Source organism: Helobdella robusta, assembly GCF_000326865.2.
Source record: "Helobdella robusta unplaced genomic scaffold HELROscaffold_9, whole genome shotgun sequence".
In the NCBI taxonomy this organism is placed as follows: domain Eukaryota; kingdom Metazoa; phylum Annelida; class Clitellata; order Rhynchobdellida; family Glossiphoniidae; genus Helobdella; species Helobdella robusta.
The window spans coordinates 268,681-295,700 of NW_008705512.1; the positions used below are offsets into that span (position 1 = coordinate 268,681).

The 27,020-nt window shown below is 31.9% G+C and overlaps 2 protein-coding genes across 2 annotated transcripts; one reads left to right on the forward strand and one right to left on the reverse strand.

The window, feature by feature from the left end:
* Positions 1-2,388: 2,388 nt before the first annotated feature.
* On the forward strand, positions 2,389-10,373 carry HELRODRAFT_71085 (hypothetical protein; the record flags this gene model as incomplete). The annotated part of the gene is made up of 6 exons (XM_009032965.1): positions 2,389-2,517; positions 2,939-3,100; positions 3,216-3,333; positions 9,712-9,809; positions 9,972-10,052; positions 10,179-10,373. Coding segments are annotated over 6 exons (783 nt in total), but the record flags the coding sequence as incomplete, so codon positions are not given.
* Positions 10,374-23,760: 13,387 nt separating this feature from the next.
* Positions 23,761-25,890, reverse strand: HELRODRAFT_165935 (hypothetical protein; the record flags this gene model as incomplete). Its single annotated transcript, XM_009032997.1, has 4 exons — positions 23,761-23,836; positions 24,674-24,733; positions 24,964-25,033; positions 25,758-25,890. 4 exons carry the CDS (start codon positions 25,888-25,890, stop codon positions 23,761-23,763), a joined length of 339 nt encoding a protein of 112 aa, XP_009031245.1.
* Between the last annotated feature and the right edge of the window lie 1,130 nt (positions 25,891-27,020).

Below are 27,020 nucleotides of genomic sequence, written 5' to 3' on the forward strand. Positions count from 1 at the left end.
CGCCAACTACAAACATATTAACACCAAACATTCGGTAGAATTTATAGAATACTGTAAAATTATTATTATTATTATATGATCATTTTTATAGCGCGCCTATTAAAAACATTCTCATAGGCGCTTTACAACTATGGCAATTTTCTACAAGGAAAAAAGATATGTCCTCAATTGACTCTTGAACTGGGGAAGTGTTAGACCAGACCGGCACAAAAAATAGGGAAGTTCATTCCAATGCCTTGGTCCATAAACTGCAAAACTACGTGATGCAATTTTTAATTTAGTAACCGGGACCACTAACAAGTTTCCCCGATCTGATCGTAGGCCAGTTTTTAAAGAAATCGATGATCTGTCAATCAACATTTCGGACAGATATTGCGGAGCCAATCCGTTTAAGCATCTATAAACCAAAACACAGACTTTAAAAACAATTCTTTTGCTGACCGGCAACCAATTCAATTCCGACAGAATTGGGCTAATATGTTCAACACGACTAGCACCAACAACAATTCTTGCAGCTCTATTCTGAACCATCTGCAACTTAGCAATCTCATGTTTCGAAACACCATAAAACAAACTATTACAATAGTCCAATCTAGAATGTATGAACGAATGAATCAGAGTAACCATGGTTGATCTGTTCAAACTCTTTTTAATTCGATACAATTGCCGCAATTGAAATGAACAAGATTTTACCAAAACCTTTATATGTTCACCCATACATAGATTTTTATCTATTTTAAAACCCAAAACTGTAGCCATTTTTCCAAAATCAATAATCATGTCACTTATTTTCACAAAATCAACGTTAATCCTAGAGGTTTGCTGCCAAGTTCCAACTGGTACCAGCTGAGTTTTTTCCCGATTCAATTTTATACCATTCAAACCCATCCACCCATCCAGTGCACCCAAACAATCCAACATTCTTTCAATCAGAAAATCAAACTCCCCAGTCGCTGCATAAGCAAAACCCTTTAAAGAAAATTCATCAATGAGATACATAATATCGGCTGTTTATAATGTAAAAAGAAGCGGGCCTAAAACAGACCCCTGGGGAACCCCAGACAAAACATCAACTGTATTTGACCAAGAATTATTATAATAAACCTGCTGGGTACGTTTGCACAAATAAGATTTGAAAAATTCCAAAGCTAAGTCACAGACACCGTAACTTAAACATAATCGACGTAACAAAATATATATATATATATATATATATATATATATATATATAACCATTAATTTCTTGTTATATAAATAACTTTCAATAATTTGTCAGCTTTTGTGGTATGAATATTTATGTACAACAGTTTTTTGTTATAATTATCATTTCTTACTGTTGTGTATTGTATATAATTGTAAATATATTAAAGTTATTTTGAAAGATATTGTTTTCACATTTTCAAAATAATGTGTACCGTTATTTATAAAAATTTTGGTTCTGAATGTTATTTAATGAAACTAATATTGCATGGGAGTTTTGTGATGTGTTGTTGTTTGGTTTCGAGGCAGATAATGCATGGGGAATAGGGGAAGGGTTGGGAAAGGGTGAAGGCTTGTATTGGTGCTGTTTCATATGCTGAGGCACCATCGCTTATGTCTTTGAGACAAGTATAACTAGATATTTAATTAGTAGTGGTTTGAAGTAAAATTTTTTTTTGTTTTATTGCTTGTTAATAGCTGACATTTGTTGTTTGGGCTGATGATGGGATGAAGCAAGTTATTATTTGATGAGGTTTTGACGTTTCCTTAGAGGATCCTGTTTTGGAACTCGTCTCTAAGTAGTGGTATTTATTCGTTAGTTATAGGTTGTTTGATTTTCCAATTGATGTTACTGATTGTGTTTTTTAGATTTTAGGCAATGAGTTTGCTTTTGTTTTCCTGAAACTATTTTTGTCATATGAGATGTTTATTTTATTGAGGATAGTGTACATAGATGTGTTGTTAGCTTTACCTCTAATAATTTTGTCATTGTTTTTTAAATTTGTTGCAGAGGATTTAACTTGTTAAAATTTTGCTGTTGAAAGATCAACATTGTTTCTGGTCTTTTGTTTGAAATTTTGTAGCTATACTGTTGTTAATGGGGATTCTTTTCTTGCTTTTTAGGTCAATAAGATCATATTTGAGTTTTTTTACCTCAATTTTCAGGGCTTTTTGTGTAGAAGTAATTTAGCCATAAGTATAAGATTCCTTCTCTTACTACCTTCAGAATGCAGACACTCATGTTGATGTCTTTTTGTTGTTTGTTGAGAAGCATTTTTTTAATAAATTCTTAAATTTTCTTATTATTTTGGATTGTGTGTTTGTGTGTGTCCATTTTTTAAATGAAATTTCAATTTTTTTAATGCGTCCATTAAACTAAATATTAGTAATATTTTTTTTATCCTATAGCTATGCTCTTTGTACGAGCTACAACCTCCAATATCAAAAGCAAAAATGACCCAAATAACGAAGGCAGCTATAAAGGCCATCAAGTTGTACAAGCATGTTGTTCAGAGTGTTGAAAAGTTCATCCAAAAGGTTAGTGAATTGGTTGTGCTAATTAAGCTTCCTTTCTTTCAACTTGTTTATATTAGTATTTGGTTTTTCCTTTTTTATTTATTTTGTGAGGTGTCGACCTATCATATTTCGACTAATATTTATATTATTTATTTATTCGTTTGTTTATTTATTTGTTTATTTATTTGTTTGTTTATTTTATTTATTCAATATTTATTTATTTCAACAAATCATGCCATTAAGTCTATATTCATTTTTTTTTATTATCTCATGCATGTTGATTTATATATTAAAAGGCAGCTCCAAAAAATTAATTGGGATATGTTGAAATGAAAGATTTTAGTCATTTGATATTTTATAACCATTTCCCCAGTTTCTATGTTGATTCAAAAATATCGTTTTCACTATCATCATTTTTCATGATAATCATTCCTTTTAACAGTGCAGACAGGAATATAAGGTGCCAGGCTTATACATAATTGACTCAATCATACGCCAGTCTAGAAAACAATTCGGAGCTGATAAGGACATGTTTGCGCCAAGATTTTCAAAGAACATTGTTATCACTTTTCATAATTTGTTTGATTGTCCATCTGAAGATATTGTTAGCTACTTTCATTTCTTTGTTATATTTTATGTTACAATTTCAATGAATAATTTTTCCATGTAACTTGATAAATATTCAATTAAAAGTAGAATAACATTTATTTATTTTACAGTCCAAAATGATAAGAGTGTTGAATTTGTGGCAGAAGAATGGTGTGTATCACCCGGGCATTATACAACCACTGCTCGATTTGGCTTCTGATCCACATAACACTTCTGTTTTTGAAACTGGTAAAGTAGTCAGCGTTAATGACTGTGCATATTTTGCATATTGTTTTTATGTTTTATTAATCCATTAATTATATTTCATTAAGCTTAATAATTTACAGCTTTCATTTACAAAATCTTTTTGTGTACCTATAATCTTCGGTGTGTCTTCTGTTTTTTCATAATTAAAATGTGCTGTTGTACTAAAAACTATTCAGATTCAATCTTTGTAACCTTACAGTCATAACTAAAGCAGTACAACATTCTCTATCAATCGGCTGAATAGAATTTTGAAATAAACCATTATTCATTTGTTATACTCTCTCAACTCTGCATTGCTGACCATCACGAGTCAGTTATTTTTATTTAACCATCTCTGACAACTTTCTGGACTGGTGACCATCCTAGCAACTGTTTTTCATCTCACTTTTTTAGTTCAGTTCAGTCTTTGCTATCAATCATCTTCAAAAGTAATTGTTCTGTTCACATCAAACAATCGTTGCATCATTCAATTAGTTTGAATGTTGTGCAATCTTTTGTCAGCACTGCTGTATCTAAACTGCAGCCTGTTAGTCAAGAGAGGCACCGAATAGTGAGTTTGACTAAAGGCTGAATGACTTAATAGTCTATCTACTATTCAGTACTCAGCCAAATACAAAAAACCTGGAAATTGGAAAATATTAGTTAATGAAAAACAAGTTATTGAAAAAACAATTCTTAACCAATATAATGTTCAATCTCTAGTTCAAATTCAGATGCCTCTACATCCATGATGTTCAAAATAATTTTTCTGCTAATAATATTCAACGATTATTGTTCTTGAACCCAAAAAGTGGTGATTTTTGGCTATTTGGTCTAAAAATGGCCAAGGTAGAAAGTCAAATTTTGGAAGGATATTTGGTGCTTCTCTAGATTCAGTTGGAATCAATCTTGAATTATTCATTATAGTGTTTGTTTATTGTGTCATTAACATTATTTTTATTATTGTTATTGATGTTATCATAAAACTCCAGTAGTTTATTTATTTGAAGCTAATTGGGTGTGAAAAAGGGTAAAATTTATTCATTTAAACAATTACATTTATTTTTATTACATTTGGGAGCTGCCTTTTTACATATTACACCCACATTTACATGATAAATAATTATATCAATCCTAGTTTTCACAGAACATCTTATGTACTTATTTTTTTCAATGTATTGTTTGTTCTCACTGTTTTCTTTCATGTTATATTTATTTATTTATTTGTACAAGTCATAGATGTTTAGACGATGTTTAATAGTGCACGTGTTTTACACACACACACACCACACACACACACACACACACATAAATATATATATATATTTATTTATTTATCCATTGCCTGTATTCTATTTCAAGAGTTGACAATCTTTTAGATTTGAGCAATTAAATCACAAGCAAAGTATTAGAGAAATGAATATGTCATGCTCATGCTTCACAAATAAAACATCAAGCTGAGAAATAGAAAAAATGTTTGACATAGCTTAAGCATATGGCCGAATAATTATTTTGTGATGGACTTATCCATTTCAGTTTGTTTTAGTGCTTTTGATTTCTCAGTTTTAACAGTGTATTCCTTACTTAGCAATGGAAAGAATTATTTTATACTATTTTAAACTTTTTATTACAAAGATGACAGTTACGATAATTTGCTCTGGGAGACATTTGAAATAAACTAGATAAGCATGACAAAATTTTCAAGTTCTTTTAAATTTTTTTGTTGCTATAAAAATATTTATTTAAAAGTTTTTATATAATGATTTTCTGTTACTTATTAAGTATTAAGCTTTTCATGCTCATCATCGACACGTTGTTTTAATCTGTTCATGTACTAAATTGATGATGGTTTTAATATTTTTTGTTTTGTAATTGTATCAATTCATCCCATCTCAAAATTATTGCTTCTAGTAGTATATATGTATATATAGTATGTAATATATATTGTTTGTTTGTTTATTTGTTTGTTTGTATGTTTGTTTGTTTGTTTGCTTGTTTGTTTGCTTGTTTGTTTGTTTACTTGTTTGTTAAGTAATGTTTTTTAGATAAGTCTATTTATTTATTTTTTTAAAACAGTAGATAGATTTTTGATACTTTAACCAACCTGCAGGTAGATGGGATAAGTGGAGACAATTTATTGTGACTCCACGCTACTAAATATATTTCTATCATTTGTCTATCCAGTCTGCAGTAGCATTCATGAAAAATTTTTGTCAGCATGTTGTCAAACTGCTTGCTTATCATTGCGGTCGATGTTTATTCTTTTATCATAATTGGCATGTTTACTCGCAGCACTACTGTCCAGTTAGTAGCACTACTGTCCAGTTAGTCGATCGCGCTGCTTAGTTTTCATGTCGGTTTTGCAAATTTTTCTTGCATCTATGTTTATTATTGGTACGCACATCTAATTTTTCTGCTTGTTTTCTTACACGTAAAACGTGCAACACTGTATTTAAACCTTTTCTCTCTTTCATCCTACCCCAACTACGTAATATGTGGTAGTCTTTCTTCCTCCCATGCTTTGCTCATGACTGGTCTCAGCTGTTCTGCCTTCCTTACACTCCTTCCTTTTTGCTTTACCTATTCAGATTTGTTTTTCATTTGCTTATAAGTCCGACCCATAACGGATGGAGACTATAAACGAGGATTGATTGATTTGCTTATAAGCACGTTATCTCATGTTTTTATTAATATTTTATTTTTTGAATCGCTGATTTGGTTTGCTTCTACTTTGTTTTGTAACATTTTCGTGCACATTACATTATGCTATCAATGTTCATACTTGTTGAACTATGGCTCAAAACTGTTAGCTTGTCTAAAAATTCCTTGAACTGTCTGTCGTTTTCATGTTCACATTATATGTTAAAGATGGTGTAACTTAATAATAAACACATTCAACTATCCCAACTCAGTTCAGAAGCAAGTTGAAGAGGTGACAGGCTTGACGCCATCGATGCCATTGAAATGTGATCAGAAGCCTCCTGCACTGACTGCTGATGCATTGCAGTTAGGAGCTGGTATTGATTTGAGATCAACTTCATCTAGTAGTGACCTGCCTAACGATCTGTCCAAAGTACTCAACCAACTTTTGCAAACAGTTAGTTGGACCATCAATTTATAATTTCACTCAAATGTCTTTATTATACTTAAATTTTTGTTTTATCTAACTAATTGCATTCCAGATGAATCCTTCAACAATGTCTCAAATTGCAATGCCTCCACAACAATTGCAAACTCAGCTTTTGCAACAATTACTTCTGCAGCAACTACCCATGGCTATGATACCACCTGCAACCACTAACTATAACAAGTTTAACACACTGACTACTGAACCGTTGAAGATGGCATCTGCAATAAATGATGCAAATCTGGCAAGTCAGATACACATGTTGACACAGCAGCTGCTAGGCAATGTTCCAATGGCTCCTACTGCATTGACCTCTACTACCGCCACCACACTGCCTGCACCAACAATGACCACCACTCCTCAGCAGCAGCAGCAACAACAACATCAGCAGTTACATTCGAAGCAGTTTGATCATCAGACACAATTTAAATTGAATGATGGGAAGACACGAACTTCTGACAACGTTGCTCGTGAAGGCGTTGACAAAAATTTTAATGATTATGCCAGTCATAATGAGGACAATGATGAGTCTTATAATAACAATAATCAATCTGATGATAATGCAGAGAACAACTTTACCGAGGAACCAAAAAGACTTACTTCTTTAGATAAGGTATCATTCTCGAAAATTTGAGTTCTTGAACAAATTTTAATTGTTAAACAATGTTCAAGTTATTTATACTAAAAATAACAAAATTTTTTTGCGGTTTATAAAGTCGTGTAAATAGAGAAGCGTGATTAACATTTGGGGAAATGTTTTTTATTTGTTTGGAACAGAGGATATTGTCAATGTGTCAGGAAGGAGAGGACGACTATTATGATGAAGACGACGCACCTGAAGAAGGACGACAGTATGGGGAGGAGGAGGAGGAGGAGGGGTACAATAAGGATGGTGATCGCCAGCAAGACATCAGAGACGATGACGAAAAGTACGGTTCAGTTATGATTTGCATATATGAACACGATATAGGAGCACTAGAACGTTCATTATTATTTCTAAATTTGCTGTTTTTGCTGCTCCATCTTTTAAAAATGAAATTAGATTTAATTTTTGCAAAAATTAAATTGTTGCACATTTTTTCAGTATTTTGGATAACTTTTACTTTTTCTTTAATTCTTGAGTTTCTTGCCACTTATGTAATTATGCTTCCTCTCTATTACTGAAAATGGTTCTTTTGCGAAAATAATTATTTTAGTGACTAAAATTTAGTCTTTATTTGCTGCATTAAGAACTGGCAAATAGTCAATCTTTGGAGCGGATAACACATTTTTGCTCACTTATTGGAGTAATGGATATGGTTTCTCATACAATCTGCTAAATATTCCTGCTTGTAATTTCATTTGATTTCAGTAATAATTTTAACAGCCACGTAGCTGACGTAAATTTTGTGTTGCTGCAGGTACTGCCTCGCTAATGATGCTGCTGGTGGTGCTGCTGGTGGTTATGGTAGTGCAACTGAGCAGGTCTCAGCCCCAACGTCCAAGAGGTCATCGCCGATGAGTGAATCTAACGAGGATGATGGTGGTGATGATGATGATGACAATATGAACTGCAGTTTTGATAATGATATTGTAAGAAATTTCAGTCGTCACAATGATAAAATGTTGAAGGAGAATCATATTTCTGAGGCAAAAAACGCAAAGAAGGCTGAAAACGATGTTGATGAGGATGATGATGAGGACGATCGTGTTAACAAGCGACGCAAAAAACACAAAAAATATAAAGATAGTGTCAGCAATGAAGACGAATGTGACAAAAATGATAGGGACGAAAAGAAACGAGCCTCCAGATCATATGAGAAGAAAAAATTGAATAAACGTGCAAAAGAAGATGATGATGATGACGATGAACAGGTTTCTAAGAAATCCAAGCGGAGGAAAAAACATTCTAACAATTATGAAGACGATAGAAAACCATCGAAAAAGTATAGTTCCCACAATGATGATGATGATGATAATGAAAATAGCAGGGAAAGTGATAGAAGGAAGAAAAGTAAAAGTAAAAAAAGTAAAAATCGCTCCCCCTCACCGCGACAAGCTGAGAAGCCAAAAGCTGGTTTTACTGTTAGTTACTTTATTTATCAATCAGTTTAATGATTGTTGTTTTTGCATCAGCTTTGTATCAGTCAATGTCTTGTTTTAGGGTTGTTGAGTATGTGCAGTTTTGCTTTCTAGTTTTTGCACTATTTTTTTCTGTTTTTCTATCGGTTTTTATATTAAACTTTTACACATTGAACACATTTTATTGTTACTTCTTAAAACTCCTTGCTACTTTACTATCATTCACTTATCTTTACAATTTATAAGTTGTTTGATGCAATTATTTTAATTTGACCTCAAAACATTTTCTTATTATTTGATGCACTTGATGCACATAGAAAAAATATTTACTCTCATTGAACTCAGGTGGAGTATGGTACAAATGAAACTGATGATGACGACGACGATGATGTTATATTTGTAGACATGCAGAAGAAGCATGTGGATGTATCCAGGTATGTTGTTTTGTATTTTTTATGTGAAAAAAGTGTACTTTTTAGATGGCTACAGTGTTCCACTGAATGGTTTAATTATTTTCATTGAATATGAAGGTTCTTGGAGAAAAAATTACCATCACCTATGAGAAAGCAAGCGAGAAGAAGCAGGTTAGTTAGTTTGTTTTTTGAGGACTTGAATCATTTATCGCCAGTTTATTTTTGATTGGTTTCGCCAGTTTATTTAAAACGTTTAGATTAACCAATAATCTAATACAGTTTTGTTAATTAATTAATTTATTAATAAATTGATTAATTTATTAATTAAATGATTAATTAATTAAATGTTTGTTTGTTTGTCAATCAGATCAAGATCTAGAAGTTCATCAGTTGAGTTCATGGGACGAGATTCTAGATTTAAAATTGACAGATCATGCATGCCTCCAGTTCTCAATGAGATGATTAGTGGTTCGTTACTAACATTCTTGATTTTGAATTTATTTTTATGTACTTAATGAACTCTCATTAAATTATCCTTGCTGGTGGTTGGAGAGGAAATTGAAACTTTTAATAAAATCAGTTTGATGGAATGGGAATAGTTAGGCAATTGGTGAGGTATTGGTTACTTGGATCCAATTAGTGCATGGAATGTATTTTGTGTAAATTTTATATTGCATGTAAAAAATTTTGATAAAGATTGATATATATATATATATATATATGTGTAATGTCTGTTTATCTTCATTTTTATTGCATTTTTTTATTTCAATCTTATTCAAGTATGCAGTATGACTTTGTGGGTAGGAAGGCTAAACAAACTGACAGGTGATGAAGAAATAAGGAATGTTCTAGATGCATTTGGAGACGTCACCATTAATGTTAGCTGAAACGTTACCTAAATGAAACATTTTTATTACTACTCTTTCCTTCATTATCACCTTATTCATTTTCTATGTTGTTTTATTATTAATTTATAAATTAAAAAAATCAAATGTTGCACTTGAACACTTATTATGTCGGTTCTGTAAATACTTTTGCAGCTGGTGCCACCCAGAGGTTGTGCATTTGTTGCCTTCACAACGCGCAAGCATGCACACGATGCTCTTGAAAGGCTGAAAACAGTGCACATACAGGGGAATCTTGTTAAGGCATGCTGCTCATTTATTTAATTATTTTTTTTTTATTTTAAACGATCTGTTCATTGTTGTTTGTCTGTTTTTTTACCTAATTGTTGTAAGCGCAAACAGTTTGTTCACTTTATTCACCAGGTGGCCTGGTCATATGGTATTGGAATAAGAAACTCGGAATTTGCTGTAGAGTTCAACGTGGAGAAGGGTGTCAACTACATTGCCTGGTCCAAGATACCTTCATTGAACTTTGTTTCATTATTAGAGGGGAGTGTTCTTGATGATGATAGTCTTCCCCTTAATTTTGATCGTTAGTTCAGTGCTTTATTTTTCATCTTGGCTCTAGTTTATTTATGCTGGTTTTATTATGTTTGTTGTTCGTGTGTTCTGGGGCATTGGTCCACAGTCGTCTCATCTCAATGAATTCTCCTCTGCAGCATTTAATTTTTTGTTATGCAGCTCTATATGTGAAAAACTGCATACACATTCTACATTTATAGTTTAACTTTCATGCTACAGTGACTGTGCAACTCTCGCCAGTCACTGTCCAAACCATTGTATAGTGAACAATGCTCGGTCGGATTGTCACCTTATTTCATTGACATTCGGATATTGTTAAGAGTATATATCTAAACAGTATAGTTAATAAAAATATATTTTTTATTACTTTGTTATAATTAGTGCACATAAATATGTTTTTAAATAAATTTATAATTGGTTTACAATTTGCATACACACAACCTGTCTTGTTTGTTTCCAGGCAGTCGTTTATTAAAAAAGAAAGACCGTAAGAAAGTTTCATCGAAGGTAGAAAGCAAGTCTGAAACTTTGAATGCAGGTAGGTTTGGTACTTTTGCCATTTTCTTTCATTACTGTAGATTTGCTCGTATTTAAGTGATATGAATTGATGCATCTAGCACCTGATGCTTCCATGAGGCATCCTCACAATCTGAATTGTTGAATTTTGTAGTGTATAATAGTTAGCTGCTGTGTTTGTTAATGAAAATTCTGAGTTGTGTTCTTATTGTGGATGAGCATTTTTATTAATGTCTTCAATAGATTTATTTGACATTCAAATTTCAATATATCTTGTGAGCATGCAATTTCGTTGTCCCTTCATTATAAAAAATTTATAAATAATCCTTTTAAAAAACTCATCAATAGTAGATGCCCTTCAAATGATACCTCTCCCACAGTCCATGCCTCCACTACCCTCCATCCCTCCACCTCCACTGCCACCCATCAACAATGAAACTGACACTACCACTCCTGTATGTTGTTGTTTTTTCATATTGTTGTTGCATTATGTTGTTGTCGTCGTATGTTGGTTTATCTTTTTTTTAATTTTGCAAATGCTAGTTAACAATTAAATGAAATATGCAGCTCCAGCAAAACAGCATCTCAATGGGCCATGATGTCAATCAAAAAACACAACTGCTGCAACTGCAACATCAGCAACAACCAACTCAACAAATGACACAACCTTTAGTACACACGCAGTTCAATCCTAGTGTTCCGCCACCACTCCTGCAAAACTTACCAGTTAGTCAGTCTACATTGCCCAGTGCACCAACTCTTACACAACTCAACCAGAATGTACCAAACTTCAATCAGTCAGAGAGTTTGCACATCAATCAAGCACCTCCTCTTGAGATTCCCAAACATATTAACGTCGTCGTTGGAAGTAATCATATGTTTACATCATCAGCAACAACAACGCTACAATCTAATGTTTTGTTCAGTGCCCCTCCGCCACTGTTCACTCAAAATATTCAACAACATTCATTGCAACAACATCAGTTGCAACAGGTCCAACATTTGCACTTACAGCAGCAACATCCACAGCACTTACAACAACAACATTTACAACCCCAACAAACGCAGCATTTGATTGAAGTTCGTGGAGGCACACCCCTGAACGTCATCCACCCTGCTAACCAGCAGGTGCAGCCTAGCACATTTTTCATCAGGACTCCAATTGTTGATAATGCTGATGTGTTGCGACAGTTATTGCCAACGTCAACTGCAGTTGCTGTTGAAAGTTCTTTGTTACCACAGCAGCATGCACATGCAGCCTTGCAGCACCCTCCACAAAACATTTTGAGACCAGATGCTCCCTCATTTCAAAGTGTTACTGCACCAGACACTCGTCTCCTTAGTATTTTTCCAGGAAATGTTGTCTTGCAACAGTCGGCTCCATTCAACGTTCTTCAGCAACAACACTTACTTCAACAGCCACAACAACAGCAGCAGCAGCAACTTCAGACTCAACATCTTTTGCCATTGCATCATCCAGTACTCATTCAGCAAATAGATGATGGCAAGTCATTACCTGACAGCATGTTGAATGTTCAACAGGCACAAGCACCGCCACTATCATCAGCTTCATCAATTTTCCCTCTACAAGTAGATAACAGGCAGCGGTTGAATGATTCTTTTCAAAGTGGTAGCACCGGTGGCAGACATCCTCATGACATCTCACTACCACATCTACCACCGGTAAATATGCCACCTCCATCATTGCTGGCCACTCCAAATGTTAGGACCCCTTCAGCTTATGAGGATGTTGAGGCAAGGAGAAAGATGGACTGTGATAATGGTCAGATTTATTTAATTTCGCTCCTCTATATGTGACTATGTACGTTACATTGTTGATAATGGCACTCAGCCTCAGTGATGTTATTTATATATGTTTCATGCAATTATGTTGCTATGAAGGTACATATCTGACCTCTGAGAATGTCACAAATCGTATAGAAGGTTCTATATAAATATTCAAATATTCATGTGATCCTGATGTACCTGCATGGCCTTGTCTATGTCTGTGGTTCAGAAAAAGTCCGATATTGTAGGGCAGTCTGTTTATATACCTATTATTAAAAGTTTTTAATGTTTACCAAGCCAAGCTTCTATTTGATGGGAAGCCTGTGTGCTCTCTAGTGGAGTCATCACATTTTTAAACCCTCTCTGTTTTGTCTTTGTCTTTTTGGATAATGTGTGTATATTATGTGAATAAATTTTTTACAATTTTAATGTATTTTTAGTTTTTCCAATTTTTAGTTTTCCAATATCTTCCACATGAAATTTTTTGTCATCTCTAAAAATTGTTGTTAAAGTTTAATGAGATTTGTAACTGACTATACCATTTAAAAAAAATTAGATAAATTAAAAACTTAGATTTCATATTCAACCAAAAAAATTTAATTTAAAGACGACATTCCAACAAATCAAAAGTTAGTAATGTAACTCAAAAGTTCGGTTTCATTTTCATTCTAATTAGAAATAATTAGAAATACGTCCTTTTTAAATTTGAAATTTGTCATTATTTTTAAAACGTTTTAAGACTTGGTGACATCAGTTTAGATTGTACGGGTTCCCAGTTCAACAGAGAGCTTGGAGTAAAAAATATTATACAGACTCCTGTATAGCTAAGACACTTTTCTAAACAGCACATCTGCTGGTGCACATTGTATAGAGCTTTTTTTATGCCTTTGTTATTATCAGTTCTTTGTTATTATCAGTTCTATTAACTTATTCTAATACTTGCAAGTTTTGTCAATGTCTCTTCAGTTTGAATATCTAAGAGCATAAAATAAAATGCTGATCCATTGGTATTAAGAAACAGATGTGTTAAAGTTATTTTCCTTAATTTTAACAACTTAACTATATCTCCATTGAGTAGGCTTAAATGTTTAAAGTAAGAAACTCATTTGTTTTTTATCAATTTTGTTCACTCATTCATTTTCTTTATTTTCATTTATTCATTAGTAGTTTTTGAATGTTTACCTAAATTGAATTTTTAAAATATTTCAAGTTTAAATTATTAGCTCAACATGAAATTCAATATACAAATACTGCAACCAACCAGATCACCACAGCAGTCCCTCAGTTGATTACTTCGCCTCTAAATATTGCCCGACAAACAAACTTCAAAACTACAGCAGTACATTGGATGAAAATTCTTTGCATCACAAAGATACCCTGGATACCAATAGGATGAAGAAGAAGCCCTTGTTAGAAACTCCCATCTTACCAGGTGATCGACCAATTTTGACAAAATTTCCCCAACCTAGTCAAAATCTCAGCAAGAGAATGTCAAAGGAGCTGCCTGGCAATCAAGAAACATATGCCAGATCAAATGCTGAAAAGTTGGAAGAGAGATCTTTCAGCAGAGCATTGAGACCATTACTAGATGCTCCTCCTCTTTCAACAGTTTCCTCCTCATCATCATTGTCGTCCAAAACTTTATTATCATCACCCTCTTTGTCATCAACAACATCATCGAATGCACAAGTTAACAATGAATTCTCACGGGACAATCGTGATAATATTGATAAATTCAATACCTACTTTAGTTCTAACAATGTGACATCTTCATCCCAATTAAGTATTCAACATCATCAAACCAAACAACAGTCAAAAGCAACAAACAATCAAGCTCCAAGTCACAATCCTCTTACTACTGCTGTGTTAAACTTTACAAACAATCAACTTTTCCCGAATCAACATCAACAACAACAGCTTATTAGTCAACAACAACAAATTTTACATCAACAACAGCAGCAGCAGCAACCACATCTACTGCACACTCAGACCAACAATATTTTAAATAGTTCTGCTCACATTTTGCTGACAGAAGCTCTGAAGACCTTGACTCAATCACCTTTGATGAGATTTCCTCTGCCAGTAAATAACCAGCCTGCTATTGATTTCATGGGCGTTAGGAAGCAAATTTTTAATAACAATTTAAATATGAGAAGCAACAATCCTGGTCTTCTTGGGCATTATGTTCCAAGGTTCCAAAGTACTGCTACAGCTTTTACTAGTACAGCTAACAATATTTCAAAGATTCTTCATTCAAGCAGTCAAGTAAATGCTTCTGAAAAAAAAATTGATACTGGTTTTAAAAACAAAAATGCCAATACAGTCCAGGCAAAAGAAAAAGTCACTCAAGCTGTACCAAATGTCAATGAGAGTGGCAATAATGTGCAAGATAAAGTGACCAGTGTTGATTCTGCTGATGGGAGTTTATCAAGAGATAACGTAAAAGTATTTACTGAAAGTGATAATGAAGTGACATTCAGTAAAATAGGTTCTGTGGCTCCAATTATTTTCAGTAATATTCCTAAAAGCTCGCTTTGTGAAAAAAACTTGGATAATATTAGTTGTCCAGGTGATCAGAATGAGATAGTTGCTATTGAAAAAGTTGATGCTGTGGAGAAGGACAAAAAGGACCCGTGCAATGACGTTGATGGAAGCATCAAATGAGCCATAACTGAACTGACTGGTCTCATCAAAATTGCTATCCTCATCAATAAGGTTTGATTTACTTCCTACATGTTCATTTTAAACATTTATTGAATTTTAATAGATGGATAGATTAAAATGCTGAATAATAAAATTGTGAAGTAAAATTTATTATGGACAATATGAATTATAGCAAAGCTTCTATATTCAAAAGGATTGTGATATTTACTAACAATATACAATTAATTCATTTTTTTCATTTATTCTTTACATGTTATTGATTTTTATTGATGTTATTTACACATAGGTTGGAAAAAAAGTGTTACATAATCTATCTATCGTAATTATAAATGGATGATAACACCCACCTAAAATATGACTTTGATGTTGTAATGCTTTTTTGTTTTAATTCGTTTTTATGTTTTTTAGCGTTTCAAAATGAAGATCAACTCAAAAGCTTATTTATGCACTCTTGACCGTGTGAAGGGTTGCAAAAGGCTAAAGTATATATTTGTAAATTATAATTTCGTTAAACAAATGACTAACAACATTCTTTTTTTTCACTTACTATTGGCATTGTTGATAATTTGTTGTTCAATTGATCGGAATCGAAGTTTGTGACACAATCATGCATGCTTCTCTTTTTATATTTAATTTTATTTATTTATTTATTTATTTATTGCATCGTTTAAAATCTGTCATAGATTATAAATAGTAATTTCAAAAGCATAGAGAGAGAGAGAGAGAGAGAGAGAGAGAGAGAGAGAGAGAGAGAGAGAGAGAGAGAGAGAGAGAGAGAGAGAGAGAGAATAAAAAATGTAAATGAACTTTATGTAAAAACTTTTGTGACAATTTTTGATCTTATTTTCAATTAATTACCTTTTGACCCTTTTTATATTGCTGTTTATCCGCATTTTAAATGAAATATTTTTATGAATTCGATATAAAATAATTGATGAAATTTGTTCTACTCATTGACTTCTTATTATTCAACAACCTCAAGGCTCTCTAAGGTAGTTTAACTTTAATTTGTATTCATTCATTTTCGTTTATGATTTGCAATTCAAATATTATCACATTCAAATTAAGTTTTTGCTGTTGTGATAGGAACTATGTCTGTTGCATTAAAAAATTTTGTTTATGTTATAAATACAAAACAAGTTAAATAAATGTTTTGTAGAAAATGTGTTTCACTATGTAAAACCACAAAACTTAAAACTTTGTGCTATAATAATTGTTTCTCATAACGATGATGTCATCCTTCGAAATTTTTTGCTGCTTGTCTGATGGTGATAGTTGTGAGGTCTTGCTTGTTAATGTTTGCAGATGGTTCCTCTTAAATGTTTTTAATTGCGCTGTTTCTTTAGGAGCCCAAGTTTCTTTCTTGAAATGAGCCTGTTAGTTTTGTTTGTGTTTGTTGTTGTAGCTTGTCTTTGTATCATTGATTTACGTTTTATTTGTTTTAATGAAATAAAAAAAAAATTCAAAATTTATATAAATATGTTCATTTTCCAAATGTCAAATCTTATTAATCTACATAAATAATTCTATGACAAACATTAAAAAATTAGTCTAAATGATGAACATTACGAAAAAGTTAATCCTTTTAATATATTTGTAATAATTTTTTATCTCGAACTTGACAGACATCATTGGATGAATTAACACTGAAGTCATATTTTATATGCAAGTACGTTTAATGCTGCTAAAATATAAATTTTGAAAACAATCTGAATTCAAAATTTTATATTTTTGGATCGGCAGGCCTCCGTATCAGGACTCTGCCAGGTTTTATTTTTGCATATCCGGTCAAGGCTTGCCTACACTGCAGTTACAAACAGACCGGAGTCGGATTTCTGCGTCGATTGCATTTTATGCTATAACCTGCACGCTACACCTATGGCTCCATTGGCTTGCCTTCACTGGTCTTAAGCCAGAGATTAAGTAAAAAAAACCTTGTTAGACGACATTCTCATGAATGATCAAATATCTTAAATTTATATACAGATTGAATGAATGCCGCGCCTCTGACGGTAATATTAATTACGCATGATTCGTGTTGATCGATACTTTACAGTTCACTTCGCACTGCTAGCAACGCCAACCGACTAAAGCGTTGAATGAGTGAATGAATATTGGAGAAAATTATACCCGTAGGCCAGTATGGTCTACATAAACAATTCATTAATGGACGAACGGTTATGTTTGAGGAGTATGAGCCTGGAAGTATTTTTCAGTAGAAGTAAACTGTGATAAGCCTCTAAACGCCCGACCAAAATGCTCAGACGGGACAACTCGGGAAACCTTTTCTTGATTCAGCTACCAGTACAACGAAAGTCTTCTGTCTGGGATATTACTCACACAAATGGAAGTTGTGGGACGCCAGTCTGTTGAGAACAACTTAAAAAAATGTACGCATGGAGTTGTCGGACAAATTTGAAGAGATCTACGCATGTAAGAGGTTGGGTGCTGGTCCGTTGAGAACAACTGAAGAAATGTATGCTGGAAGTCGTGGGATGGGCATCACTTAGACATCTTTGAAAAAATATATGCATGAAAGTTGTGGGAACATAGTCCGTAGAGAAGTTTCTTTGAAGATAAAGTGGCTCGAGCAGGTGTGCCGCAACAACATCATTTGGATTGTTAAATCAATAAAATGAATTAAAATATAAATGCAGCGATTACTATTTTTAACGTGATCAGTTGCTCTTCTTGTTTAATGGATGTATTGTTTCAACATTTGTAGAAGATAATAAAAATTTGCTGATTCTATCGCATGCATTGCTGATTCTATCTCATGCATTGCTGATTCTATCTCATGCATTGCTGATTCTATCTCATGCATTGCTCACATCTACGAGACGCACAAACCGTTAATGGACGTAAGCGTCGTCATCTATCGATTTATCATTTGTGCGGATTAAACAACTTCATGGGGATAACATGGCCACGTGAGGACTTGTAAATAAGAGATAAAAGTTTTTATAAAATTTAATTCGACAATTTCTTCGTGGGCATGTCTGTCATTTCAACATATAAAATTTTTTAAATACTATACAGATTAATAAATTAATTGAATGCTTGATGCATGCAAAAACGGCAACACGTTGATATTCACGTGAAACTTTCGCTCTACGAGTTATTAAATCAATTTACGCTTCATTTGTTGTGATTACAACCAATTCAAGCTTATTAAAAAATTTGTCATGCCACACGTTTTAAAGTTACGATAATAAACTTTATAATCTTATAAAAAAAGTCCTACCGTGATTTTTTAAAATTTTGTTGTCAAGAATACAAATAATTTTTAGCATTCATTAAATTTGGCCATTAACGTACTTAATTAGATTAAAAAATTAAAAGCAAATTATGGATAAGTTTACAATTTTTTATTTTTGAATGCAGTCATTATTGTGAACAGCACACTGCCGTTTAACGATCATTTAGTTTAGTGTAAACATTCTCGACAACAAAACAGAAAGGGATGTATACTAAACGCTCCTCGTTTAAAATTGCGTAATTGTTTAAAATCGCGCCCAAGTTGTGAAAGATAAACAGCACTCGTTCGTTGGCCACACGACGTACGAATACAACGTGACTGCATCCACATAACGTTTGCTATGTATATCGATATGTATTGTATGCAGGAATATGAATGTATTTTTATTAAAAAAAAATTCATTGTTTCTATGCTAAGCAACATATTCAAATATGTTCCAACGTTGCTATATTAAATTAATTTATCTTTATTAAATTAAACAAAAGCAGATATATGTAACGTTTATTTCAATACAAATGTGTAAATATCTACGTTTCAAAACATACAACATCTAATGTGTGTGTATATATATATATATATATATATATATATATATATAGGTACGAAGTGATTGCTTATATGTAAATATATCTATATGTGCATATGATATATATGTAAATATATCATATTGTGGTACGCGCTGATTGCATATATATATATATATATATATATAAGCATACTATAAATATAATCTTATGCAAATATATATATATGAATGTATGTCGAGCATTGCAGGGGCGCGAGCTGCGTGTGAGATGTTATAATTATTTAAATTGCGTTGTGCGCCTGCTACTGTTCGTCAGATGAAGACGCCTATGTTGTTCGGTGTGCTGAAGTTGTTTTATGAATCAGTTAAATAAAATAACTAGGCAAACGACAATAATGATCCATGATAACTAACCAACAAATATAAGAGTGCTGATATGCATACCGTCAACCCACCTATGAATGTCGGTAGGAGGCAGAATGTTGGTGCGCACAATCTGTTTGAATTTTTCTTAAAGCGATCAATTATGTTATATTTAGCTAAATCTATTTACGAAACACAAAATTAATTTTTAAAAAATGTTTTTATCATAGCATTTGAAGTATGTGAGAAGTTATTCGATTTTATTTTTGAGTTCTCTAAGTTAATGTAACAAATAATAAGACTAGGTTTTATTTAAAACGTCTCGTAACCAGAACTTTTTTGCTCCGTGAACACCGCTCGGCACTTTTTCGTTTACCATAGGCGTTCTATTTGTGTAAATGATTTTTAAAATGAGACACCGCGCGATTAACACAGACAACTTACAAGAAGAAAAGGATCGCTCTAGGCCAGAAATATTCCGTGAATGGACCACCCTTGATGAGCACTTTTGTGAACAGTCTTTGATATCTACAACGTTAAATAACGAATATCATTATTTAAAATACGATAGATAGCATCTCATTCTTATGCTAACATTATTTTGGCAGGCATTTTTAGATTCAAAATTTTAATCTTTGGAACTAATGTGTACCATTCCCTTGAAGTTAACGACGTTTTTCAAAATCAGGTAAACGCATATTGATAAAATGCATATCTTATATTCAGGCTTCTAATAGTTGGGTTTCTTTAAATCCATCATCGTTAAGACATGTAAGGCTTGATTCAAAACGCAAGCAAAAAGCATATTATAATGATTGCCGCATAATATCACCGACCATTTCATCATGGATGAGACAGGTGACCCTCACTAACTTCGAAGTTGCAAAAGAATTGATAGGAATATGCCATTTGCTCCTAGCACAATGCCATCACTAATTTGATGAGTAGCTCTCTAGATGTCATTTAACGTGTTTTCAGTAGTCTGAAACCACTAAGTTGACCGTAAAAAGTAACATGAAGATTTCAGAATAGGCTCGCGCAGTAGCGGATCTAGATATAGACAACTTTAACGGGGGGAGCCAAAAATTTATTTTAGTGCTCAGTGAAAAAAGAGTATAAAGTTATCTTGCAGAGACAACGTTTTAAGTTATCAACTATTTGATGTTGCCACTTATACTACAACTTGGGGTTTATACTATAGCTTGGAAACGAACCGAATCCGAACTCTACTTACAACCTAACCCAAAACCCTATTGACGACTGAACAGAACTTTGAAACCGCTGAGTACAATTATTGTTTTTAGTTTTGTATATTATCATTTTATAATTTAAGCTTAAGAAATTACAATACATTTTTTAGTTTTTTGGCGTCTACTTAAAGTTTTAAATTCATGTGCTGTAACTATAAATAGTATCAGAGATAATCATCGTTGTTGTTATTGCTTAATTAAGCCGAATTGAACCCGAACCTTAAACAAGGTCAAACTCAACCCGAACTATACCCGCAGCCGAACTGAACCGAACTCGAACATTAGATCTTACCAAACTGAACTCAAACGTTATAAAAAAAGGTTCGTTTCTCATCTCTAGCTTATATGCATTTTAAAGCTCAAATTTTTTATCATGAACGGTTTGTCATCATACAGAAGTCAAAATTTATAAAAAACGCTTTTCTTCAATTTTATGACTGCGTGGTTGGGGCATAATCTGTTAATCAACGTTTTTTGTCCCAGCATAAGGGACAACATTATTCTTGTGACAAGTCAGCTCTTATTTGTGCAGTAAAGGCTGATTTTCATCCTCGATCTCTGTTGGTGCACCTTTTTAATAATATGATTTTTTAACTCAGATTTTTTCTACGTCGATACATCAATGTCTACCTCTACATTTTCACTATTTAATATTAACATAAGATCAATTAATAAAAAATCGCTCTATATCCATCAAATAATCTCTTCCTCCTTACCTGATTTTTTTACTCTTACTTAAACTTGACACGAGGACTCACTTTCCCTCCCTTATTCTTGCTACTCCTGATGGTTACAGCTTCCTTGAACTCTCTAGACCTCCAAAAAATCTTCTATCATCTTCTCATTCTTCTTATGGGGGTATCTGTTTATTTTATAAATATCTATTTACTGCTTCCATTAATACTTCCTTTAATTTTTCTTCTTTTGAATGTCTTGCTGTATCTCTTTTTTTTTTAAGTCTTCTTCTCTATCTTTTTATATTGCTGTAATCTATCGCTCTCCTTCTTCTCTCACTTTATTTTTAGATAAATTCTACTCACTCGCTGAATCTCTCTACTCTTTTTCTATTCCTTTCTACATCTCTGGTGATTTCAACTTGCACTTCAATAATTTATCATGTTCTTACACTCGTAGATTTAATGATATTTTGTCTCTTTTTAACTTAACTCAATATTGTTCTTTTCCTACCCATACTTCTGGTAACACTATTGATTTTATTATAGCTTTATCTCTGCTAGCTCTGTTCCTTATTCTGATCACCTTCTTATTGAATCTGTTTTTCATTAGATTTTCTTCCTTCAAATTCATCTATGTCTATTTCTAAAAGATGCTGGTCTTCTCTTAATAAAGATATTTTTCTTCAATCTCTTACTGAAACTATTTTTGATACTACCTTATTTTCTGATGTTGATGATTTTTTCTATGCTTTTAATATCTACATTACTTCTATTCTTGATAAGCTTATTCCTCTTAAATCTTTTACTTATAGGCTCTATTCTCGTAAGGCTCCTTGGTTTGATTATGCTTGTGTAGTAGCCAAGAAAAGTGTTAGACGACTGGAGAAAGCCTATAGGTTAAATCCATCTAACTCTCTTTATTTTATCTATGAATCTGAATTGATTAATTATAAATATCTACTATTCTCTAAACACTCTACTTTTCTTAAAAATTCTATAACATCTGCTTCAACATCTAAAAATAGGTGGTCTGTTCTATATAAACTTCTACATAAAAAATCCTCTCACTCATCTTTTTCTGCTCAACAGTTTCATGACTTTTTTGTAAATAAAATTACTTCTTTAAGAACATCTAATTCTAATTTTTCTTCTCATAACTTTACTAAACTTACTACTGAATCTTTTTCTGTATTTACTCCAATAAATCTTTTAGAACTAACTAAAATTATTAATTCTATGTCGTCTACAACCTGTTCTCTAGATCTACTTCCTTCTAATTTACTTGAAGAATTTTCTTCAATACTTTATCCAATCATTCTTAAATTAAGTTATTTTATCTCTTTCCACCTCTAAATTTCCTACTTCTTATAAGAATTCTATTGTTATTCCTATTCTTATAAACTCATCCTTAGATCCTACCTCTTTATCTAATTATATACCTGTAACTAATATTAAAATAATATAAAAGTAGTTTTTAATCAACTGTCATTCTATTTAGACTTCAACTCCTTGCTACCTGTATCTCAATCTGGTTTCAGACCTGCTCACAGTACTGAAACTTCTTCACTTAAAATACACAATGATATCCTTCTCTCTAGTGACAATAGTAATCTTACTCTTTTTCTTGCTCTTGACTTTTCCTCGGCTTTTGATACTGTTGACCATACTATTCTCTTGAGACTGCTGCATTCTTTTATTATTACTGATTCTTGTCTATCTTGGTTTTCTTCTTATCTCTGTAATCGTTTTTTTTTCTGTTGTTCTCAATATTTCTACTTCTAACTCCTCTACTCTTACTTTCGGGATACCTCAGGGTTCAATCCTTGGCCCTCTTCTATTTATACTCTATACTTCTGAACTACCTCGTATTATTAATAACTTTTCTTTCTCTAGTCAACTATATGCTGATGATTCTTACATTTATACTTCTTTTCCTCCATCTAATCTCAATAGTGTTCTTCATAATTTATCTCTATGTCTTTCTTCAATTATCGCTTGGTCTGACTCTATGTGTCTTAAACTTAATCCTTCTAAGTTTGAATTAATTTGTTTTAATAAATCTAAACACTCTATTACTATTCCTCCTATTATCTTACCTGATTCTAAAACTCTTGATGTCTCTCATAAGTTTCGTAGTCTAGGTTTTATCTTTGATTCTACTATGTCTCTCTCTTCTCAGATTAACAGATTAATAGTATTGCTAGAAGCTCTTACTTTCATCTACGTAGAATAAAAAAACTTTTGCCTTTTCCTACTTTTCTCCTTCTTTTTACTTCGTTAGTCTTATCTAGGATTGATTATTGTAACTCGCTCTACTATGGTCTTCCTGACTCTATACTCTATCCTTTAAGTAAAGCTTTTAACTCTGCTGCTCGTCTAGTTGCTCGTGCCCCTTTCTTTTCTCGTATATCTTCATATCTTGTTCTCTTGCGTTTCTATAAATAAACAAATTATTAAAATTTTTTGGAATTAAGTTGTTAATAAGTTTAAATATAAATATTGAGATGCATGTGTAATAAATTTGTTTTATTGAAAGTAGTTTTGCAATCTGAAAATAATTATAGGTGTGGTCATTAAATTTCAAATCGAATAAAATTCTTATAAAACGTTTTTGACATTTTAACAGGGGATCTAGCTGATAAGCAGGACTATTTCCTCATATGATCACGCAATAATGAATATAAGGGTATATAAAGCTATAATACAAATTTTTTAATATTGTGGAGTTAATCTTATTTTTTATTTTATAAAGTATACCGATGAATTTATTGATTTTTGATTTAAGATTTTCAATGTGATAACCGTATGACAAATTATCTTGAAGAACTAAGCCCAAACAAACAACTTGATTGGTTCTGTAATGCTATATATATATATATATATATATATATATAATATATATATATGTATATATATATATATATTATATATATATATATAAGTTCACGTTCATTCCGGTTCTTCGTAATTGAGTAATATATTTTTCAGCTACGTCATTTTACCTTAGTTATTTGATTGAAATATTTATTTCCTTTAGTAAGTTAACGTTGAAATAGAGTTTAAAATTTTGTCCTCGTCATTATTCTTTATAATTAACATTTTAACACTGCTCTAACTACAAAATTTTTTTTTAAATTTTAAGAATAAACTTTTATACACTGAACAGAAAAAACTCATTCAACACCAACAAACAATGAATGAACATCTAACAACAAACGATGGATGAACATTCAACAACAAACGATGGATGAATTTCCGACAACTAAACGAACCTCCTCATTTCTCCTCTGCAACGAGGGTACTCTATGAAAATGAACACTATCGAAATTGGTCTGTTTTTGGATTGTTATTAGTTAATTTTCGAGCTGATGTTTTTTTGTTTGGTTGCTGAACTTGTTGTTTTTTGAGGATGTTCTTTGAATTTTTGTTACTGTTTGTTTGTTGTGGTTTATTTGTTTGTTATTGTTTTATGTTGTTTGTTTGTGGTTGTTTGTTGTTGTCATTCATGGAAGCTGTTTCTTATCGTACTGTTGAAAGAAGATTGTATAAAATTGGAGCTTACATTGATACGGCTGCACATTGCCAGTTTCTGAACTGCCCTGCCACTCCGATTAGTGCTCCCAACAGCAGAACTGTTGACATGGAATGTTCATACAAATGTTTATGTGTTTGTGAATGATTATTTGATCAATCATCCTATGCTATTAATTACATTTGTTCTGGATGTCATTATCGTTTTAACGTCATGGTGTCGTGAATATTTATTTGTAGTAGGTTTACAATTGTTCAACGTCGACTTTCAGTTTTTCAATGACCGTTTGCTGCGGTGGGCTTTGAATTCTCACAACATGGATGACTATTATTTGATTTCGAGAAACTTGGATGACTATTATTTGATTTCGAGAAACTTAACCAAAAAACTTAAGCTCATTATTAAACATTTCCGTCAATTCAATGTGGGCATGGGGTAGAGATTTGTTTTTAAAAAATGCTGTCTTTTAATTCGTCACCACAAATTTCAGGTAGCGAAAAAACAATACACATGCAACATTGATAAAGGTTTTATTTGAAAAATTAAATTAATAGTTTTAGATAAATTAATAATTTGATTATTTCAGCAAAAACAAAAATTCAATATTTGTAAAATGTTTACTGTGAAAATTTACTTGCCTTTGTTGAATAAATTAAAATAATGCGTGTAATATAAACGATGGATATTTTGTTCAGTTGTAAAGTAATATTTTATTGCACATTTTATAAAAATCATAATAAACGTAAATAACTGTAAATAATAATAAATCAGCGGACTAGAATTTTCTGGAAATTGTTAAATTTATTGAAAATCAGCGGACTAACTGCATGATCCAATGAGAGCTAGTTCATTCGCCCACACAGAAAAGTTGCTTCTTGATTTGTTAGCGTGGTTTTCGGTTAGAGACGCAACACTTGTTGAGGAAGCTGAAGTTGATGACGTTGATGCAGTAGCCATTTTAGCGAACCTTTTTGTTTAATTTTATTTTTTTATTGCAAAAAAATTTAGGATGTTTTTGTTTTTATAATTTCAGTTGACTACAACTAACGTCTAATGCAGGACGATTGATTCTTATAAACACACCCTTCAAATACATTTAATAATTATGAAAGGCAGCGTTTTTGTATCCACACCATTGTACGTACATATTATATGATTAGATCAATTTTGGAATAGTAATTCGTATATGTGTTTAATGACTTAAATGCATAATGCATGTTGTTGTTGCATGCATATATATATATATATATATATATATATATATATATATATATATATATATATATATATATTTGAGCATCTAGGCACAACCACAATTTATATATATAAGTTGTGGTCGTGCCAAGATGATAAAATATTTTTTATTTTATGCCTGTTTATCGGTTCCTTGTTTGTTAAGTAAAAGCGTTATATCATTGCTTAGACATCTTATCAAATTCAAATCGTGGTATCTATTTCAATTTCAATTGTAAAATGGTTGCTTAAAATTCAATTTTTCAAATATAATATAAAACAAATAACTATATATATATATATATATATATATATATATTTCGGAACGAGGTTTTCTTTAATACAAACATCATTGAAGATATATGCCCATTTTGCATTAATGACTTTCTTTAATGAACACTCAACAAGTCTGAATTTATTAAACTCGTATTTATTTAAAACAATAGACATGGTAAGGCTAACAGCGCTGTTTCGGGAAGTCCATCTTCAGAGCCTATGAAAATAAGAATAGCATGAAATATTTTTATAAAATTAGAATGCATATTAAATGTGTAATAAAATTATTAAGAAAATAACGAGAAACCTTTGTTAGTGAAAACAATGCAAAACATGTACAAATTAAATTTATGGTTAAAAATATAAATGTATATAAAAAGTTAGTAAAATAGTATTAAATTAAATATTAAAACAAATAAATTAATACTGAAATTTAGTTCAGTGAAAATTTGTTAAAATCGGATGATGTAAATAAAACGTAAATAAGTTAGTTGAATGTGAAAAGAAGACATGTGTGGAAAGAATATGGAAAATTGTCAAAATTAATTATTAAGTTTATAATGATATATAAGAAATTA